The sequence below is a fragment of the Antechinus flavipes genome, chromosome 5 (assembly GCF_016432865.1).
Source record: "Antechinus flavipes isolate AdamAnt ecotype Samford, QLD, Australia chromosome 5, AdamAnt_v2, whole genome shotgun sequence".
In the NCBI taxonomy this organism is placed as follows: domain Eukaryota; kingdom Metazoa; phylum Chordata; class Mammalia; order Dasyuromorphia; family Dasyuridae; genus Antechinus; species Antechinus flavipes.
The window spans coordinates 209532515-209553676 of record NC_067402.1 but is presented as its reverse complement, the minus strand read 5'-3'; the positions used below and the strand labels follow the sequence as shown (position 1 = coordinate 209553676).

Here is a 21162-nt window from a genome sequence, read left to right as displayed (position 1 = left end):
ATGATATATGACGTTAAATTTCCAAGGATCGAGCCCACCTTTATACTTAGAGTACCAACTGGAATTCTCCTTAGCTTGCCTTAAGAAGGTTGAAAAGCTAGAAAAGGTCCAGAGAAGGTCACCTAAATGAACATGGGGAAGAAATGGTTTATTTGCAATAATGGATTATTAAAAAGATTGAGTTTCTTTAGTTTCTTAGTTTCCGAAGATTGGTGGAAATGAGCCTGTTCTACTCATTCAGCAAACACTTGTGAATTGCATATATGTACCTGATATATATCGTTCACTATTATAGCTGCTGGGGGAAAACAAATCTTAGCATGCTAGAACTCTCCTGGAATATTAGGATTCCTTGTAACTATGTTTTTTCCATACAGATAAAAGTATAATTTTTTTCCTACTTTCTTGAGTGAGATAGATTTCATATGAAATTAACGCACTAGCAGCTGCAAAAGATTTAAGTATCTAATTTGTATCAAATACTGTGCTGGGTAACATGGGTACAAAGACAGAAATGAAACATGTTCTGCTGTCAGCATGCTATTAGGGATGAGGGTGTATTGTCCCTTCAGCCAGCTAAGTTTTGGGGACCAGTTACAATACCATTTCAGGAAAACTGTAATCTACCCTTTTTAGAGAAGGACACTAGGGGAAAAAATAACCAGGTAATGTGGCAGGCCTTTAGAGTTACTGTTCATGATAGAGGGAGTCAATAGTAACTGAAAGTTTTTGAAGAAGCTTCTTGGGGCCTTTTGCCTGAGCTTTTAAAGAAACTAGGAATTCTAAGAGGCAGAAATAAGAACAAATTACCTTCCAGACATGGAGATAGGAGGCAGAATGTCACAAATGAGGAGTAGCAGAAAGGCTAACTGGACCATAGAGATGGTAAGAAGGAATAATAAATGAATGTAAAGACAGAGACTACAGCCAGTGTTGTAAAGAACTTTAAATGCCATACAAAAGAATTTGTGCTCAATTCTAGAGATGTTAGAAAATTACTGAAGCTTATAGAACAGAGGAGTTCTATGCTTTAGGAATATCTTTTTATAATTCTTGGGGTAATGTATTACACAGAAAAAAAAAAGTTAAAGGTGGAGACAGCAGTTATTTTTTTCAAATTACTGCAAATAAGCCTGATGACAGGTGATGAGGTTCTGTATTATTGAGAAAAGGAAGGAGATAAATTGATAAACTTGGCGGCAGAGTGATTCTTTTGGGTGAGGGAAATGAAGGAAATAAGGAATTAACTTAAGTTAATTAAGTTGTATATATCTGGGTGAGTGAAAGCATAAGTTCATTGTTACACATTGGTTATTAATAGAAAATGCATATACGTAAAGAAAAGTTAGAGGTTGACTATGTGGGCATCAATGGTGAAAACTACCTTCTTTTATTTATTTTTTAATTATTATTATAACTTTTTATTTACAAGATATGTGCATAGGTAATTTTTCAGCATTGATAGTTGCAAATCCTTTTGTTCCAACTTTCCCTCCTTCCTCCACCTCTCCCCCAGATGGCAGGTTGGCCAATACATGTTAAATATGTTAAAGTATAAGTTAAATACAATATATGTGTACATGTCCAAACAGTTAATTTGCTTTATATAAAGAGTTGGACTTTGAAATAGTGTATAATTAGCCTCTGAAAGAAATCAAAAATGCAGGCGGACAAAAATGGAGGGATTGGGAATTCTATGTAGTGGTTCATAGTCATCTGTCTCCCAGAGTTCTTTCCCTGGGTGTAGCTGGTTCAGTTCATTAGTGCTCTATTGGAATTGATTTGGTTCATCTTCATTGTTGAAGAGGGCCACGTCCATCAGAATTGATCATCATATAGTATTGTTATTGAAGTATATAATGATCTCCTGGTCCTTGCTCATTTCACTCAGCATCAGTTTATGTAAGTCTTTTTAGGCCTTTCTGAAATTATCTTGTTGGTCATTTCTTACAGAACAATAATATTCCATAATATTCATGTACCACAATTTATTCAGCCATTCTCCAATTGATGGGCATCCACTCAGTTTCCAGTTCCTGGCCACTACAAAGAGGGCTGCCACAAGCATTCTTGCACATATAGGCCCCTTTCCTTTCTTTAAAATCTCTTTGAGATATAAGCCCAGTAAAAACTACCTTGTTTTCAAAAACCATGCTTTCATGAAGTATCAGCCTCCAAACTGTTATGTTCTGAACCAACTTAGTGTTTAATGTGTGCTTCATTATAAAGAAATGTACTTAGTATTTCAGAGGGAAATAGCAATAAAGAAACATAGTATCATTTTTTTTTTTTTAAGGCAATAAACACCTCATATTCTTAAAGCAAGCAAACATCATCGATTTGTAGTTTTTGAAAACTAAGACTACATTTCAATATTACCTTTTTTCCATGGGAAGGAAGGGATGTTTTGTTACCAAGTTTTTCTTTCTCACCAGAGTTCTAGATTACTGACGCAGGGTGGTAATTGCTTCCCTGGGACACATATGCCAGAGCAGTTGCTGCTAAACCCTTGTGTGTCCATGTATTCTTAGTTTTCCCTAACCAAGGATTAAATACACATTTTTAAAATTTATTTAGAGTCAGAATGTTAGGCTTTTTTTTTTTTTTTTTTTTGCCTCTTTTTCCTCCCTCATTTTTTATTTAGAAAACCTGTTATATTCAACTTTTCTATGTTTATTTACTTTAATAACAAATGGACATTCTGCAAACTCAGTTAACTAATATTTCTTAAACTTTATCAAACTTTTATTGGCTTTATAGTGCATTAATTTCCAAATACTCCTCTCTCATGCCCCATGAGCCTTCCCTTATAACGTAGGTAGTTTTTGTTTTTTGATTTCTGCAAAAACCAGGGCATTGTGTCTGATTGCATATACATTATATCAATATTGTACTATCCCACCTCTTGAGTGAAAGAGAGGTATATTTTCTGGGGCCAAATGTCATTATAGTTACACAAACTCCAGTTTCAAACAGTAAGATGATACCTAATAGTGCTTGGCATATAGTAAGTACTGAATTAATACTTGTCCCTTTCATCTACTTCCCTTCATTTTATTCTTTTCATTCGTTTCTTAAACTTTCCATTTTTATTTTATTCTTTGCACTTTCATTGTTCACTGTTTATTGTTTTATAGATCCTGATTACTTTATTATATAAATCTAACCATTTTTTCTGATTTATCATATTTGTCATTTTTTTGCGGTATAATATATCCATGTATTGTAATTTGCCTGGCTGCTCCCTACCTGAGAAAAATTCACTTTAGTTTTTTTGCTGCCATGCAAATTATTTCTATGCATACAAACAAAAGAGGTGAAAATATTAAGTTTCAATTCAATTCAGTTACCATAATTCTCTCTCTGGATGCAGATGGCTTCTCCATCCCAAGACTGTTGGAATTCCTTTGAATCACCTAATTGTTGAGAACTGCCAAGTTCTCAACAATTGATCATTGTAATCTTGTTGTTGCTGTGTACAATGTTCTTCTGGTTGTGCTCACTTCATTCAGCATCAGTTCATGTAGGTCTTTGAAGGCTTTCTGTAATCAGCCTGCTCATCATTTCTTATTAGAACAATAATATTCCATTATCCTTATATACCATAAGTTACTTAGTCATTCTCCAACTGATGGACATCCATTCAATTTCCAGTTCTTTGCGTCTACAAAAAGAGCTGCTACAGACATTTTTGCACATGTGGATCCTTTTCCTTTTTTGTGATTTCTTTGGGATACAGACTCAGTAGAGGTACTGCTGGATTAAAGGATTTGCACACTTTTATAGTCCTTTGAGCACAAATCTAAATACCTTTCCAGAATGGTTGGATCATTTCCCAACTCCACCATCAAGGCATTAATGTTTTAGTTTTCCCACATTCCCTCCAGCATTTATCATTATCTTTTCCTGTCATTTTAGCCAATTTGAGAGAGATAAGGTGATACCTCAGAGTTGTCTTAATTTTCATTTCTCTAATCAGTAGTGATTTAGAACATGTTTTCATATGAATATAAATGGCTTTAATTTTATCTGAAAATTATCTGTTCATAACCTTTGGCATTTATCAACTGGAGAATGGCTTATAGTCTTATAAATTTGAGTCAGTTCTCCATTTTTGAAATGATATTTTCAGCCATTAAGATGTTATTTTCTTCAGGATTTTGTGTGTGTGTGTTTCTTTTTATCAAGCTGTTAATTATATTCTCATAGTTTTCTCATATCACTCATTTCTTTTCTCAATTTTATTACTCTTGTCACTGACTCATGAGTTCTTTTTGGATTTGAGTCCTATTAAAATTTTTCTTCGAAGCTTTTTCTAGGAAGGACCCTTGGTCCTTGGCATCTGAAAGTGCTAGGTCTCCTTTCTGCATTGTAACTCTGACCAGAGTCACTTTTTGACCCACCACAAGCACTCTTCTCTGTCCTGGAACTTTTACCCAGTGCAGTGTAATGGACAGTAAAGCTGCCATTCACTGTCAGTAGAGAGTCCTCTTTAATCTTTCTCTGAATAGTAGCCTGATCCTTCCTTTATTGTCTCTGGATTGAGACCTCCTAAAGCTGCTACTATTCTAGAAGCAACTCCAAAATCCACTTCTGTTGCTACTGGTATAACCATCCCTGTGGTTATATGGTTCCTTTGTAAATCTCTTAAATTGTCATATGTTGGAAAAAATGTCTCCCTTTGACTTTTTGTTGGCTCTGCCATTTCAAAATGTGATTTAAGGTTTTATTTTAATATTATTTAGAACGTATTGTCCTCCACCTCCTATCCCTCCCTTAGAAGGTAACGTGAGTGTGGAAGAAAGCCAGGGAAGCTCTGAGGTAAAGATAAAGAACAGTATTACTGGCATGGGAGATACCCAGAGCAAAAACATGATGATGACAAGTAGGTGAACATAGTTAGAGTTCTGCAAGGAGTGTAGAATCCTTAGAGGGGAATAAAATATAAAATACTTGGAAAGGTAAGACTGGGCTTTAAAATGAAGAGATTTAAAAACTAAATAGGAATTTATATGGGGCCTTTTTTCATGGACTCCTTTGAGTATTGGCTTAGTGGTAAGATTTTCTGAGTCAGAGGATAGAGACCATTTAGATAATTTCTTAGTATATTTCCAAATTACTTTCCAAAATAATATCAATTCACAGCTCTATCAATAGTACTTTAATATATCCATCTCTCTAATGTACAGGATTATTACAAGGAAATAATTTTTCAAATATTAAAAGACAAAACTTTTCTCATGTCACTTTTTCCTTTATCTTGTTGAAGATCTTGCTCTACCAAACTCCAGCTTTGGATTACTTACACTATCTACTGCCTTCATCATACTTACCTGCTGTTAAAGGAGCCTGGAGAAATTCACAAAACTGTGCTAACACTAATTCCAGTACAAGTTTGTTATATAATTTCAACCAAGCCTTTAATGTGGAAAGGTGATTAATCCTTTTATATTTCCCTAATGGTTTCCTTATCCTACATACCATAGCAACATTTCCAAATCTTTTCATTCCTCTTCAGATCTCCCACAGGTCCCCTTCCTCCCACTCTCTCAGCTGAGAACCTTGCCTCATATTTCACTGAAAAATATTGAGGTTGTTTGCAGAAAATTCCTTCTTCCCTGTGTTCCTCATCTTATGTTTGCTCAGAAACATTCTGTCGCTATCTGGGTGTTTGGACGTTCACTATTTCATTCAAGGCCCATTTTCCCCCTATAGAATTATGATTTTTGCTATGTAAATTATTCTTTTGGCTATAATTCTTTATCTTTATCCTTCTGGAATATTATAGTCCCTTCTTTGTGCTCCTTTATAGTATTGGCTATCAAATTGTGATGCTGACTGGATTGTGGATACTTGAATTCTTTCTGCCTGCTTGCCAGTGGTTTTTCTTTGACCTAGAAACTCTGAATTTTGGATATGATGTTCCTAGGCATTTTCATTTTGAAGTTTCTTTCTGGATGTTACTGGTAGATTCTATTTCTCCATTACTTTCTGGTTCTAAGATATCTAAACAGTTTCAAGATTCTTTTTTTGGTTATGGAGAAAGGGATGAAAGAGAATAGTATTTATATATAAATACTGCTATGTGTTAGGCTCTCTGCTAAGCACTTAACAGTATCTCATTTGCTTCTCAACTTTGAGATTATCATCCTTCTTTTGCCCCTGAGGCGCAAAGTGACTTGCCCAATGCCACAAAACTAGTAAGTTTTTGAGGATGTATTTGCACCCAGGTCTTTGTGACTTAATGCATAGTACACTGTCCATAGCATTACTTAATGGCTTCCATACCTTGTGGCATAAAAATAGTCTGATGATTTAAAATTTTTTTTCACCTTGATCTGTTTTCCATGTCACTTGTTTTTGTTATAATTTTTTCCTTCAATTTTTTTCAGACTTTTGACTTTATTTAAATATTTTTTCTTTCATGGAGTCATTGACTTCTATTTTTAGGGAGTTTGTTTCTTGGGCAAGGATTTACATGTTTTGTACAAGCTGTTAATTTCCTTTCCAGTTCTTTGTTCTGTAGTTCTCATTTCTTTTTCACTTAATACCTTTAGCATTTTCATTTCATTGATAAGAAATTTAAAAATAAAACAAAAACATTTTGAATTCTTGCTTCATTCTTCCAGGATGTTCTGTTTGTCTTTAAGACTACATTTTTTTTTTTTTTAAGACTTCATTTACAAATGTTTTGGAGTCATTCTTTTGGATTTGTTTTCCTAATCTATCATCATACTACCTCTTTGTGTGTTGTTTATTCTTCTGATTTATTTCCTAATTTTGAACTTCATATTAGGGCTTGGCTCTATGCATTTCAGGAGGGAAGATCTGAACTAGTCAAACTGTTTCTTTCTCCAGGTATTGACTGTTATTCTGGGGTCTCAGGGACAGCACAGGTTGGAGAGCCATGGCAAAATCTAATTACTCCATCCCTGGCCTAAGCTCAGCAAATTCCTGACTTGGGTATGAGCAGCAGTGGACTGCTGTTGGACTCACTCACTGTCATTTAGCCAGCTGGATAACTTTGCTGGATCAGAGTGACAGCACTTCAGGCTTCCCTTAAGCCTCAGATTCTTGCCCTGGTTTTTCCTTTACAGGTTTCACTCAGCTGGATGAAAGAACTGAGATCCTCCTCTCCTTGATACTTGCTTCTGAACTTGCTCCTTCTCAGTGATGCTCTCTGGGGCCTTCTACCCCTTCATTCTCTAGAAAATTATCCTCTGGATCTGTGACCTGGAATTGGAGAGTAGACAACAAAATTACTAGTTGATATCTCTTCTTGTAATGGTTCCTTAGTCTGAGGCTGGGATTCCTTTTGCCCTGGTTCACTGCCTCTCCCTATGCTCTGTATGCTTTGGTCCTGGCCAGACCAAAGTTCTCAGAGTCTCTTTCCTCTTCTTGAAATGAACTGAGCTGGGAAAAAAATGATTCATTTTGAGTTTTTTCTTAGATTCTGTATCAAAATTCTTTCTGATACATTTTCTAGGTCTATTTGGAGGAGGGTTTGGGGGGAGGAGGGAAGAGGAAAGCTGCTACTTTGCCATCCATTAGCCATAGTTGTGAAATATTCTTGATCTAATTTTCTTCTCATTTTTAATGGTATGACCATTAATACTCAGATATTTATATAACCATTTTGAATATTATGGGACAAAATGTAAGATGTTGGCTTAAAACTAATTTCTGCCAAAGTATTTTGCCATTGTCCCCAGTACTTCTTGTCAAGAGTTATCTAGATAATTTATAGCTTTGGATTTATTGAATGTAGGGTAACTTGAGTTGTTATTTCCGATTCTTCTTTGACTAGTTTGTTTGAACATCTGTACTAAATCATTGTGATGATTACTGTGTTATAATTTAAGATCTGAAGTGAAATATATCCAAGTCTACTTTTTCTTTTTTTGTTGTTGTTTCTTTAATATTAGGTATCTTCCTCCCCTTAATAATTTTGAAAGGAAATTTGTCTAGCTCTAGGAAGAATTCTCTTAGTAGTTTGCTACAGCGTGAAATTTATAAATTAATTTAGTGTTCGCATTTTTATTTTGGTATGACCCAGATATGAACACTGAATCTCCAATTATTTAAGTTGTTTATTTTTTAAGGAGCTTTTTGTAATATTATCTATACAGATCCTTACAGTGCCTTGGTAAGTAATTACTAGATTTTTTTTTTTAATGTCTTTTGTAATATTCTTCCATATATTGCTTTGCTCTTGATCTAAAATAGAGCTACTGGGTTTGTAAGCTATAGTATGTACCACTGCTCAGTTTTTATTTCAGCAGAGTAGAAGCTTATTGACTAGTCCTACTTACCATTAGTTTTTATTTTAAGCCACATAACTCTAGCCGAATGGCAAAGAGCTTTGGAGTTGTTATTTCTTGCTCCATCACTTACTTCCCTCTTGTCAGCATCTCCCCCTTTTTTTTTCTAGTCCAATGTGGTGCAGTCCAGTCCTGTCCTCTCCTGTCCTGTTTTGTCCTGTCCTCTCCTGTCCTGTTTTGTCCTGTCTCTGTCCCTGTCCTCTTTGAAATTTGTATTATAGAAGAACTAAGTTGGAGAAGTGTAGCATATAAAGTATGTAACTTTGTATCTTCAGTTTATTGATTGAGAAGAAAAATATGGTTAAAAAAAAAGATTTCTGTCTTATTTATCATGCTATAAACATTAAATTTTTTTTTTTTTTTTTTTGCCTTCTGGTGAATTTGAATAATTTCTCCCCATTATTGGCCTAGTGTGCGTGTAAAAAGCAGTGGGTTTTCCGCTCTTTTAGGTCTTAAGTTCTTCTTAGAATTTTTCCTGTCATTTTGCTTGCTCTTACACAAGTCACTCTATTGTCATTCCATTCTTTCTAAAATGAGCTGGTAAATTTGCATTAGCTGTCTCATAAAATGTATAGCTCTTTTTAAAAGCCATGAAACAATTGATCATTTGATTTCTTCATATCATCCTCTATGCTTGTGAGTTTGCAAGTATTTTTATCTTGTTCTCATCTTTTTTTCCCCCTTGGAATTTGATTAAACGAGTCATTTTTATTTTAGATAATATTCTTTGAATTAACAGACAAATAGATAAATAATTGAAATGAGAGAGAGAGAGAGAGAGAGAGAGAGAGAGTGTGTGTGTGTGTGTGTGTGTGTGTGTGTGTGTGTGTGTGTGTATAAGAATATTGGAATGTAAGGTTGAAAGCATCCTTAATACAACATAAGTAGCAAACAGGACAAAAAGGATGCTATGTGTTTTATCCTATTCCCATACAGTTTTGATTTTTTTTTCCTATTAGGTCTCTCTTTTGAAAGCTTTTTGTTCCACATTTCTTGGAGATTATAAGTATTTGATATGAGAATGTATATTCAAAGTAATGTCATTTTTTTGGTTTAGTGTTATGTCCAGGTGATGGTAGTCAACAGTTTTGTCGATGATTATTTTCCAGTTTCAATACAATTTGTTGAATTCTAAGGTTATTTTGAGGTTTGATATTGGCTTTTGTATTATACAAGGAATATAAAAGTTTATAAAAGATAAACTTCCCTAGTATTTATTAATGGAGCTATATCTAGAAGTCTTTTATATAGAGACTAGCTACAGTAGTATAAATATAAGCAGGCATCCCAGCAGCAGTAAAGTTAGCAGCAAGAAGAATTTATGCTAATGAAATTTATCTGATTCATTGACAGCTAAAAATACTGAAAGATTTTTTTTTCTTTACCAGCACTGGAGTTTTACACGGGATGCTTTATATCAACACAGAAATGTGACTTATGACAAGGTCTATTTTAAAAGAATGGTTTTAATTGAAATCTGAATTACTAATGTAAATCAGTTTCAAGTGCCTATCAGTGAAGCTGTATTCTTTTTTCATAAAATAGCTTAACAGCACATTTCCCATGTGATAAAAGTCACTAACAACATGCTTGTGCTTTTACTAGCAATCAAAAAAACAACACATCCTACACCTTTCATTTTAGAATATTTGGATTTGTGTGCCACTTAGATTTTTTTTTTAAATATCTCATGAACAGTATAGAAATTAAAAAAACAATTATAGATTAAGGAAAAAAGAAAAAAACAAATGTAAAAGTGGGGGAAAGGACTAAATTGAGATGATACAACAACCCATGAGTACTGAGGTAAAGGGGTGAGAAGGAAGAACACTAAATTTGTAAAGAGCAAAGGGAGAGAAGTTAAATTAAAGTTAACCCACAGAGTAAGGGAGAAATTTGGGGACTTCCCCATCTTAGTTATTTTAATTCTTAAAAACTTTTCATTAGTAAAAATGTTATTACTCATTCTCAAATGAGTATGTATATGTATATGTATGTATGTATTTAATTTAGACCTGTGAACTCTCAGTGAGAAACTTGTTTCTTATCAATGTAGCCCTATTCTGCAGTGTGAGTGATCTTGGAAAAATTAAGTGATTAGACCCCAAATCTTTATGAGGCTTGGAGACCAGCTTCATCTAACATACAACACTGCCTCTCCTATATTTAAAAAAAAGTTTAGTTAACAAAAAAGGAAAGACATACTAGTATGTCTCAGAAAATAAGGGTCTACTTTACAAAAATCATTTAGCATGTTCAACTAATCTCTTTTAAATATAATCACAATATTATTTTAAAACTAAGGACTAATTACATTGTAAGGTTTGTAATTAAAGGTGAAAAAATCAGACTTTGAAAAGGAAAGAAATACATTCTATTGCAATTTTAAATGAAATATTTTTACTCTTAAAGTGTATAAGTTTTTTCTACCATTTTATATATTGTAATCATTTTAGTAGACTATTCTGTACTTCCACTAGTGTTAGTTTTTCCTTCAGATTCTTTTGCAACTCGGTTAATTTTTCATTTTCAAAATAGTTAATGTCATTCATGGTGTACAAGTCTTATCTGTCAATAGGTATGAAGTGCCTCCTACATTTCAGGCATTGTACTAAGTGCTAGGGATGTTAGAACAAAGAAAGTCACAAATTGCTTACCTCCTAAAGAGGAAGATAAGAAATCTAAAAATATAATATATAGTATCTATAAACTTTTTAATTCTATAAAAATAAAAGTATAAAAATACATTATCTACAAGCCAGTTTGAGAGGGAGAGTACTAGCAGTTAAGAGTATCCGGAAAAGCTTTATTTAGAAAACGTATTTTGTGGTATCTTCAGTAAGAATTAAATTTTTTTCCTGAAGAAATGCCAATTAAGCTGAAAATTACTAGTTCTTCAATACATAAAGAAAGATAAATGGGAAGAGAAACAAAGCCATATATAAAATATAGATACAATAATTACAGTACTCCTAAAAGTCTTAGTGCAAATTTAAGCTTTCGAGGCTTAAACCTATGCTAAGACTTTTGGGCCTCCATGTTTTAGCCAGTGTCTTGGTGTAATAGATTTGTAAGAATCAAATGATGGTGTAACAGATGGGAACACTCATCATTGTGTGCTTCTCCTCATTTTTCTTCCCTTTCCTTTTGTTTCTCTTCATCTTAGGACTCCCCTTCATTCCCATAGCAGATTTTTGCTTCTTAGCTTCTTCTGGAACTGTATTAGTGTTGTGGAAACAGCAAAATAAATAAGTAAATAAAAATTTAGAGGCGTTTTTCCTGAGATTTCAAAGATTGGGGTGAACAGAAATGGCATGATTGAAGCAGTCTAGGGGTGAATCTTGCAATTGACTCACATTTTTGAAAGTCTATATATATGATTAAACTCATCATTTGTTTGCAAATTCAGACTCAATTACAATTGTTTAATATCTGTCAAACTGCTGAAAAAGGCAACAGTATATAAATAATATGGACAGAAATGAGAATATTCAAAGAACAAATGAGGGGAGAGTTTTGCAAAGAGACTGAGAATGCTATTACTTTGTTCACCCTCATTTTTAGGTGAGACCTGTTATTGATAATACATAGAAGTGTTTTGTCAAATGGGTATATGTTTATTTAACTGTTAGAAATTGTAATTGTATCTTCAAATATCAGGTGGCTTCCTCACTTAATTTGTGTACATGTGAGTAAAATTTATAGGAATTTTGAAATCATGAAACTGTGATGGTTTTTTTTTTTTTCATCTTTCCTCCACCTAAAGGGGAAAAAAATTAGATTTACCCCCTTTTTAGAAATTGGGTATGCAAAAAGATTTGAAATAGTCTTTTCTGGACCACAATTCTAATTGTTAGAGCTGCACAAGTGTTACCCTATGTATAGGAATGCTTTGGGAAGCTCCAGAGGAAGATATTTCATCCATAACTTTAGAGTGCAAAACATGGGAACTCAGGTTCTCCACATTATAGAAACACTCCCTTGATAACCCTCCATGAGTATTCAAGTTAGAGAAAGCCATGAATATTTCATTTTTGTCCTTGTTTTCTCAGTTCCTGTAACATATAGGATCTTAAATGCTTGATTGAAGCTGCCACTCTAGATTCCTCCCAAAGGAGGAGATACAGAACAGAAGGTGAGGAGATTCAAGATTTCTGCCTTTAATATTTCTGAATTATATATTAGAGGAGGTTATTCCCCAGGAATTCAAGGATTCTTCGAAGCATTGTCCATCTCCGTAGAAGTATAGGGAATAGATTGTTTTATGACAGTCATGGGGTGGGTGGTCTCTCTTAGTCATTATTGGCAAGATTGTTGCTAAAGTTCTCCTTAATAGGCTGATCCTGCTTTTGAAAGAAGATAATCTATCTGAGAGCCACTGTGGCGTCTTAAAGAACTGAAGAACAATCAATACGGTGTTTGCTGCCTGACAACTCCAGGAGAAATACCTGGAACAGAACAGAAGTCTATACGCAATTATTTGTAGATCTGAACAAGGCCTTTGATAACTGTCAGTCATGAAAACTTGTGGAAAATTATGTCAAAATTTAGTTGCCCAGAAAAGTTCATCAATATTATCTGTCAATTTCACGATGGCATGCTTGCCTGGATTTTGGACAATGGACAATAATACTCTTCAGCTTTCCCAGTGATCAATGGAGGGAAATAAGGCTATGTGCTTGCTTTTTAACATGATGTTTTCAGCCATGTTGTTAAATGCTTTCAATGAGGATGAACATGGAATCAAGGTCAGCTATCCCACTAATGATAAATTCTTCAATTTGAAAATACTACAAACCAAAACTAATGTGAGGGAGTGCTGGTGCATGATTTTTTTGTTCATAGATAATTGTGCACTCGCAGCCTGAACCTGAAATGAAACAAAGTGTGGATTGATTCTCTGCTGCTTGTACTAGAAAATAGAGATACTCCATCAACCAGTACCACGTCATCCACATGTGGAACCATTATTTATAGCAAATGGTGAAGGTTTGAAGACTGTGGATAAGTACTCACTTTGGTAGCACACTTTCCAGAAATGTCCACATTGATAATGTGAGATTGACATATGCATAACCAGAGCTAGCTCTGTGTTTGGGAGGTCTGTTGAGCTGTTATGTTGACCTTATTGTTGTATACCTGTGAAATCTGGACAGTTTACCAGCACCGTGGCAGGAGATTGTATCGCTTCCATTTGAATTGTCTTAGGAAGATTGTAGAGATCATCTGGCAGGATAAAGTACCAGACATTGAGGTATAGATATAATAGATGCATTGTACCATTTAGGAAGATTCTAATCCAGCTCTTGGGAAAGAGACAGTGCCAGTGGGTCAGTAAAAATGTTTGCAACTAAGAAATCATGCAGTAAATTTTTTTTTCTCATGTTCTTTTCATTACATAAACTACTTCTTTGCAGTCTTTGAGGGCAGTCCAGTTCTCTTAACACTAACACCTATAATATAGACCTATTTTTTTATAAATATATTTATACATACGTACATATATATATGTGTGTGTGTGTGTGTGTGTATATATATTATATCATTTTACTTCGCATATTAATTTGCAATGCACCTTGTTGGACCCCTTCTCTAGCTGTACATTTGACTGCCAAATGTGCATGGTAGCACAAGATTCTTCCTTTCTCAGGGACTCTTAACTTTTTTAATATCACAGGTTCTTTTGAAGCATCAAGTCTTTGATCCTTTTCTCAGAGTAATGTTTCTAAATGTATAAAATAGTATCATAAAGGAAACCGCCTTTTTTCAGAATATAAAATACAAATATAAGTTCATAGGATCTAGTTTGGAATCTTTATTTTTCATGTTTAAGTCAGAAAAGCAATGCTAAGATGTACTTAAAGCCTTATTAGTAGAATTGGGTGATTAGCAGTTTAATTCAATTCAACAAGCATTTGTTAATTAAGTACATACTGTTAGAAATACATTCTTGACACTGAAAATCAGATATCAAGGACAATTTATTAAAGAAGAATCTTAAGGAATCGTCTTAACATTGCTGGCCAGAAGCAGACCCCACTCCTCTTTGGGAAGATTGGAACACTTAGTACAGAAGTGAAAGAGGCTTTATACTCCCTTCAGAGAATGGATTGTTCCGTTTTTTTCAGGTTACAATCTTTCTCATATGCCTATTACGCTTCCCCTAATTATGTATAAACATGTTCCCCCTCCCTTATCATACATGTTCAAAAATGGCGGAAAATACTTATGGGTATGTTGTTTAATATTCAGTTAGCCTATTAAGCAGGTGTAGTAGTGATTTGGTCAACTCAGGTCATTGACCCCAACTAGTTTGGGCTGGATGTTATTATCTTAAATTTGTAGTTTTCTCAAAACTACAAGACTTTCTGATTGGCTGAATTCACCTGCTTCTTCCTAGCTCCCCAGTTCCTTGTTTTCTCAAGGTTTCTGTTGATCACTTAATTGTTCTGTAGAATCTTAACCTTCCTTAACCTTTTACATCCTGAAGACCTCTTGGTCAGTGGTACCTACTATCCCACACTACCTAAAACTTAAAATATTTTGGAAACCCAACTTATCAGCATTTCTTACAATACAAAGTAAAACATTACACTGGACCTTGGAATGCAGAGACAAAGAAAAAAGGGTCCTTGCCTTTAAGGAGTTTATTGTACTGGGGCTGTTGTTAAGTTGCTTTAATCATGTCTTTTTTTTGTTACCCCTTGAGGTTTTCTTGGCAAAGATCCTGATTTTCCATTTTATTTGTCAGTAGATTAAAACAAACAGGTTAAGTGTGTTGCTCAGAGTCACATAGCTAGCAAGTATCCGAGCTCTAATTTGAACTCTGGTCTTCTTGACTCTGGACCCAGTGGGTACACTGAGTCACCTAGCTTTCTCCTACAAAAGTAAGTAAGTACAAAACAATTTGAAAATGGGGAAGATGGGATTGTAAATTATCATTAACAGTTGATGAATGAGGAAGATGTTGACCTAGGCCTTTGTAGGTGGTAAGACCCGACCTTTGCAAGGATTTTCAAGTAGTGGGGTGAGGAGGGAGAATTCAAGCATGTGTTACAGCTAAAAGTCAGATTGGGAAAGATTTTAAATGGCAGGGGAATTTCACTTTGTCAGTGGAAGTAAAAGAGGGTCTCTGTAGCTTAGGGGAGTGACCTGATAGGATCTGTGCTTTTAAAAGTCATCTGTATGAAGGATGCAATAGAGAGATTATTTTTTATATTGTAAGCTATTATTTTATTTAAATTTTTTTTCTCTCTCCCTCTCATACCTTGCCCTTCTCCAAGACTGATCTGAAATGGGTTAATCTGGTATGGGATATGCTTTTAAACATTTCCATATTTGTCACATTGTGCAAGAAAAATTTGACCAAAGGGATGGGGTGGGGGGACAAATAAAGGTGAAAATACTATGCTTCTATGCAAATATTTCTCTCTGAATGTGATTGGCATTTTCCAAATCAAGTCTATTGGAATTTCCTTGAATTCACTGCATTGTTGAAGAGCCAAGTCCATCACAGTTAATCATCCCGTAATCTAATTACTGTGTATGATGCTTTCCTCATTCTGCTCACTTAACACAGCATCAGTACATGTAAGAAAGAGCAGATTATTAAAGAATCATTGGATTACCTGAAACCTATGATTAACCCAAAAACTGTATGCCACATTTCACGAAGTCATAAAAATAAAAGAAACCAGAGAACCAAATAATTAGAATACATTGTCTTATAAAAGAAATCTCTAAATGAAAAACGCCTAGGAATATCATAGGCCCATACTGTGAGCATCAAGAAGGAAAGTCTTCAAGAATGAAGAAATCCTAGGTGCCTATATAATAGGTATGCATAATAAAAATTTACCATGCTAAAATGAGTATAATCCTACAAGAGAGAAAATTGATTTTTTGATAAAAAACAAGACTTTTAAACATTGATGATGAAATGTCCAGACTTGGAAGTAACTTAAGATATAAACAGAAATTTAGGGAAGGGACTGAGCTTTTGTCCTCTTTGTTTTAAATGAAGAAAGAAAAGGGAAAGGGGGAGGTGGAGGAATATATAAGAAAAGAAATGAGTTAAATCTTGTTATTTTGCAAAATTGGGATTTGTAAGAAGAGTATACAAATATGGAAAAAGGGAGTGGACTGAACAGCCAGTTCATGCACACTCTTATCTAAATCTTGCAAAGGAAGGTTGAGTGCATATAAACACATACGTTTTAGTGTAGATATATATTAAACTTAAGGAGCTGGGGCTAGAAGGGAGAGTCACAAGCAAAACAAAGTTAAACTTCAAAGGTGAATCCTAAAAGGAGAGTTAAAAAGAAGAAAATATTAAGAAACAAAGCTCATTGTCTGGCCTCGATGGTGATAGAAAGAGCAGAGGAGTTAAAAACACACCATTATAGCTATAGATTATTAATATTGATCAGGTTTTTTTTCTCTATCTTGTAAAGTATGGGAAAAAAAAGATGAAGAATATGATGGCCATTTTCACTGTAGCACCTATAATGAGGGCTTCTTGATTTAAGGATTTTTTTTAAAAAAAGAGACTTGATCAGTTTTTCTTATTCATTTCAATTCCTGATTATCAAATATTTTTCCAAATGAGTAATTATATATGCTGATCCAATAGGCAAAGGATCTTATTTACAGTTCCTGGGGAATAGAAGTGGGCTACTAATGGCCTCCAACTATATGCTTAAATTGGGGTAGGGGTCTGGCTATTTCCATGATTGTGATAGAAGCTCCAAAATGGCTTTCTCTTTTTTATAGGAAAAATCTATTATCTGATTTATGTTTAGAGATTCTCCCTCCTTTTCAGAGTTTCCAAGAAATATTGGCTGCTACTTCTGCTTCCAGATCTAAACATTGATATTTTTTTCCAAGTCATTTTTTTAAAAAAAAATTTTATTTTTAAAGCTTTTTATTTTCAAATCATATGCACAGATAATTTTTCAACATTGATCCTTGCATAGCCTTGTGTTTCAGATTTTCCCCACCTTCCCCATACTCCCTCCCCTAGATGGCAAGAAATCCAATATATGTTATATATGTTAAAAATATAAAAATTGTTGTTTTTGAGTGTAGTAATTGATTGAGAGGATAAAATTCGAACTTTGCCTGATTCAAAAGTTAGCTTTTAAAGGGCATATGCAAGTGCTTATCTGTGATACCAGGTGTCACTGTTTATCTGGGTTCACATAGATGCTTAGCTATAAAGTTACTTTGGGCAAAGTGAGAGTCAGCTGTCTTGATATGTTTTAGGGGTCAAAGTAAATTTTATCCACCTAAGTACAAATTAGGTAAATAATTAATATGATATGAAGAAGAAAGTTACAGTTAGTACTTACAGTAGCCATAAAAAACATAGTACAAAATTTCTAAGAGTTTTGAGATTGAAGAAATAGGATTTTTTTCCTTACTCCTTTCCTTTACCCAGAGAAAAATAGCATTTCTCCCCCTTTTTAGAAATGGGGAATTTTGAAAAAAACATTACTTTGACAAATGTGTGTGTGTGTCTGTGTGTCTCTGTGTCTCTGTATGTGTCTGTGTCTCTGTGTGTCTGTGTCTGTGTTTCTGAGAGAGATGAGCTAGAGGTGAGCTAATGGTTTAATTTGGCCAGTATGTACTCTATATATGGTAGAACTAAAATGAATTAATGACATAGTTTTTTTTTTTTAGTAAACTGTATTGACTCCTTTACATATGTTCAGATTTCCAAAATTTGATTTCCAAATCTTTTTCTTTGAAATTTCCAAGCGTTCTTATGCATTCTATCTTGTGAACATTTCCTTTCAAATTCTGTATTCTATTGAAAAGTTTCCAAAAAAAAAAAAAAAAAAGGACCTCCAAATAGCTTTTAGTTTACTTGAGAATGAACAATTATCTTTTTTCTGAACAATTTGGATCTAGTAAAGCCATAAGTAATTTTATCTCTCATTAACCATCAGAAACTAATCTGGTTTAGAATAGTAATCTTTAATACAACCACCAAATTTATAATCCTAATTGCTGTATTAGAATGACTTTTGGATAAGAAAGAGATTCTTCTTTTCCACCTTTTGCTCCATCTACCCCTGTTAAACTTCTGTGCATCTCTTAGAAGTAAGGCAGTACTTAATTCCTATGGCAGTTCCAATTTTAATGAAAAGTAGAACTTGAATGTAGAAATATGATATATCACTGTTTTATGAGCTCATTTATTTGAGATCAGAATTGGTGAGATGAAGCTGTTCAAAAATTTGAATATTTTCATGTAAGATAAAGTAGAAGGAAGACTGTACAATATTATATGGTTCTTGAGTCTGGAACCATATTCATGTTTCTTAGGTTTCTTTCTTATAGTATACCATTACTAAATATTCTGAGCTGTGTAAATTTTCAATTGCTATGTTGCCCATATTTTCTGCTATAAAATGCTGAGAAAACATTAAGTGATGATTAAGAAACCTTTTATTCATTAAAAGTCAGAATTGAAAGGAGATTTATCTTGTTATAAATCTTATAAACTGCAAGATAAAATAGTCTGAAACTAAACTTAGATGAAAAACATAAGGTTTAAAAAAGCAGAAGTTAAGTACATTTGGGATCTTGAAAAGACTCCAAATATGAGTCTTTGATAAAGCAGTGGAAGCAATTTCTTTTTAACCACATATACACATAACTACTTCCTGATATTAGACTACAAATTACTGTTAGTAATCTCAAAAGTCAAATGGAGTGGTGGGGCAGCTGAGTTAGGAGGAGGAAAGTGATTTTAGCTATTTGCTTACAGGATTATTAATCACTCACGGATGCCATAGCACTAAAGGAGACTGTGTTAAAACATTCCATTCCCTTGGTTTATTTAGTCCATAAGGGTCAATTAATTTGTGACTTTGCAATAGGATATTAATTGTCTATAAGGCTTGGTGCATTTTGCCACAGGAAATAAAGTATTTCTCAGAATCACTGATTTTTTCCCCCCCAAAAGGAAATAGTCTTTGTCAGATACTTAAGTGACTACCTAACTGCACCTCCAGGATCATCACTTCCCCTGGGCCAAAGGACACAGTATATTTTCTATCCCAGTTAGGAAGCATGAATAGCAAAGTGTTTTTAAGAAACTTGGAAGCATTTTGTCAAAGATGGAAAACAGACCTAGGAAAATAGAATAGGGTGAATAAAGATATTTCCTGAGGTTTGTTGAAAAGATTAAGTTAAATTATATACTTAGTTATCTTAGATGATTCAATTTATGGAATTGTAGAAGGTAAAAAGCAAACCTTAATGATGAAGGAGAGAGAAAAGAGTGATGGCTTAAAGAAGTAGTAGTAATTGAAAATATGGTAAGTATGAAAGTTATTTCTTAAATAATTTACTACCCCATTTGTATTTTTTGCATATTTTTAAGTGCTCAGTTTAAAAGATTTTTAAATACATGAATTAATTTCTAATGTCTTGTTATGGGATATTTAATTGTTCCTAGGTGTTAACTAATATTTATTTTCTTTTTTTCTTTTCTTCAATAGTAAAAAGCCCCTTTGATGAAACATTCGAAAAGATACAAGTAAGTAAAGACTGACAGTAACAGATATATATATTTTAAGATAACTATTACGGTGTTTTGGAATTGAAAGAACCTCAGCAGCCATCTAGTCTAACCCATGTAACTGTAATAAGATTACTTTTAGTTTAAGGATTATTCTGATGCTTTTGGAATATTCTGATGGAATATTTTCATGAGAACATCAATTTTTTTTTTGGTCCACAAGAACCTTAAGTTTAATTAAATCACATCCAACTATTACCAAAAAAGCAGAATAATTCTGATATTAACATAGCTCACTTTCAAATACAAGTGAAAACTTAATTTCAGATAATTATAATTTTCATAATTCTGTACTGTGCTCTTTACTTGAAGTTCACAAGAAAAATTTGCTATTTTATTTGTATATAAATGTTGGTTAATATGTGAATAATATATAATTTTATTTTTAATCTAAGGAGATTAAAAATTGGCCAGTGTCTGCTTTGATAATTAATATTGCTCCCAGCTTTTGTTGTGTTTATAAACATGTAAGAAAGTACTAGATTTACCAGCATCTCTATAATATTTTAAATACTTGTCATATGGCTTCAAAGTGAGTTGTCATTTTTTACTTTTTTAAAAAAAATTATAGGATAAATAAGAATGCAATGGACAATACAATAAATAGGTTTTGTTGTAATTACATAAAACTATTACTCTCTCCTATGATGTGGGACCCAGTCTGTTGGAAACATGACCTCATTTGGCACAAAAAATATGGATACTGCTGCCCTAGACATAATGAGTACCTTATTATTCTTCCTAGATGTTTCTGAAAGGCCTGGTGTTACAGAATCATAGGTCGACAAAATAAGGACATAAGTTTAAGGCAAACTGTACCCACTATCACTTTATTGTCTAATGCCAAGTTATTGCATCACTCTATACTATAATGTTGTGTAGCTTTCTGTACCACTAGTTGCCATGTATGTTAAATAATTTATATTTTATAGAATCTGTGTTGGGACCTCTGAGGTTGTCTAGTCCTCTTGTACCTAAATAGAAATCCTTTTTATAATGGCCTATCAAGTCATTTAATCTACATTTAGAAGTCCAGTGATGCAGCTTGCATAGATTTGATCGTTAGATTTGCTGTGCATCAAGTACCATCCACCTATGCAAATTCTACCTATCACCACTAGTTTTCCCTTGTAGAGATAAGTAGAGCCAGTCCAATTCTGTTCCTCTTCTACATGAGAAGTGCTTGATTGTGGTCATCATATCTTTTCCCTTAAGTTTTTTCTCTAAGTTAAACATATCCAAATGATCCTC

At 33.7% G+C, this 21162-nt stretch overlaps 1 protein-coding gene across 1 annotated transcript in view; it reads left to right on the top strand.

Annotated features, from left to right (window-relative positions):
- Positions 1–21162, top strand: part of LEMD3 (LEM domain containing 3) — a 90347-nt gene that overhangs the window by 18354 nt on the left and 50831 nt on the right. Inside the window, exon 2 of the mRNA XM_051963713.1 lies at positions 19832–19869. Coding sequence (XP_051819673.1) covers positions 19832–19869 — 38 coding nt within the window. The remainder of the gene's footprint in view (positions 1–19831; positions 19870–21162) is intronic.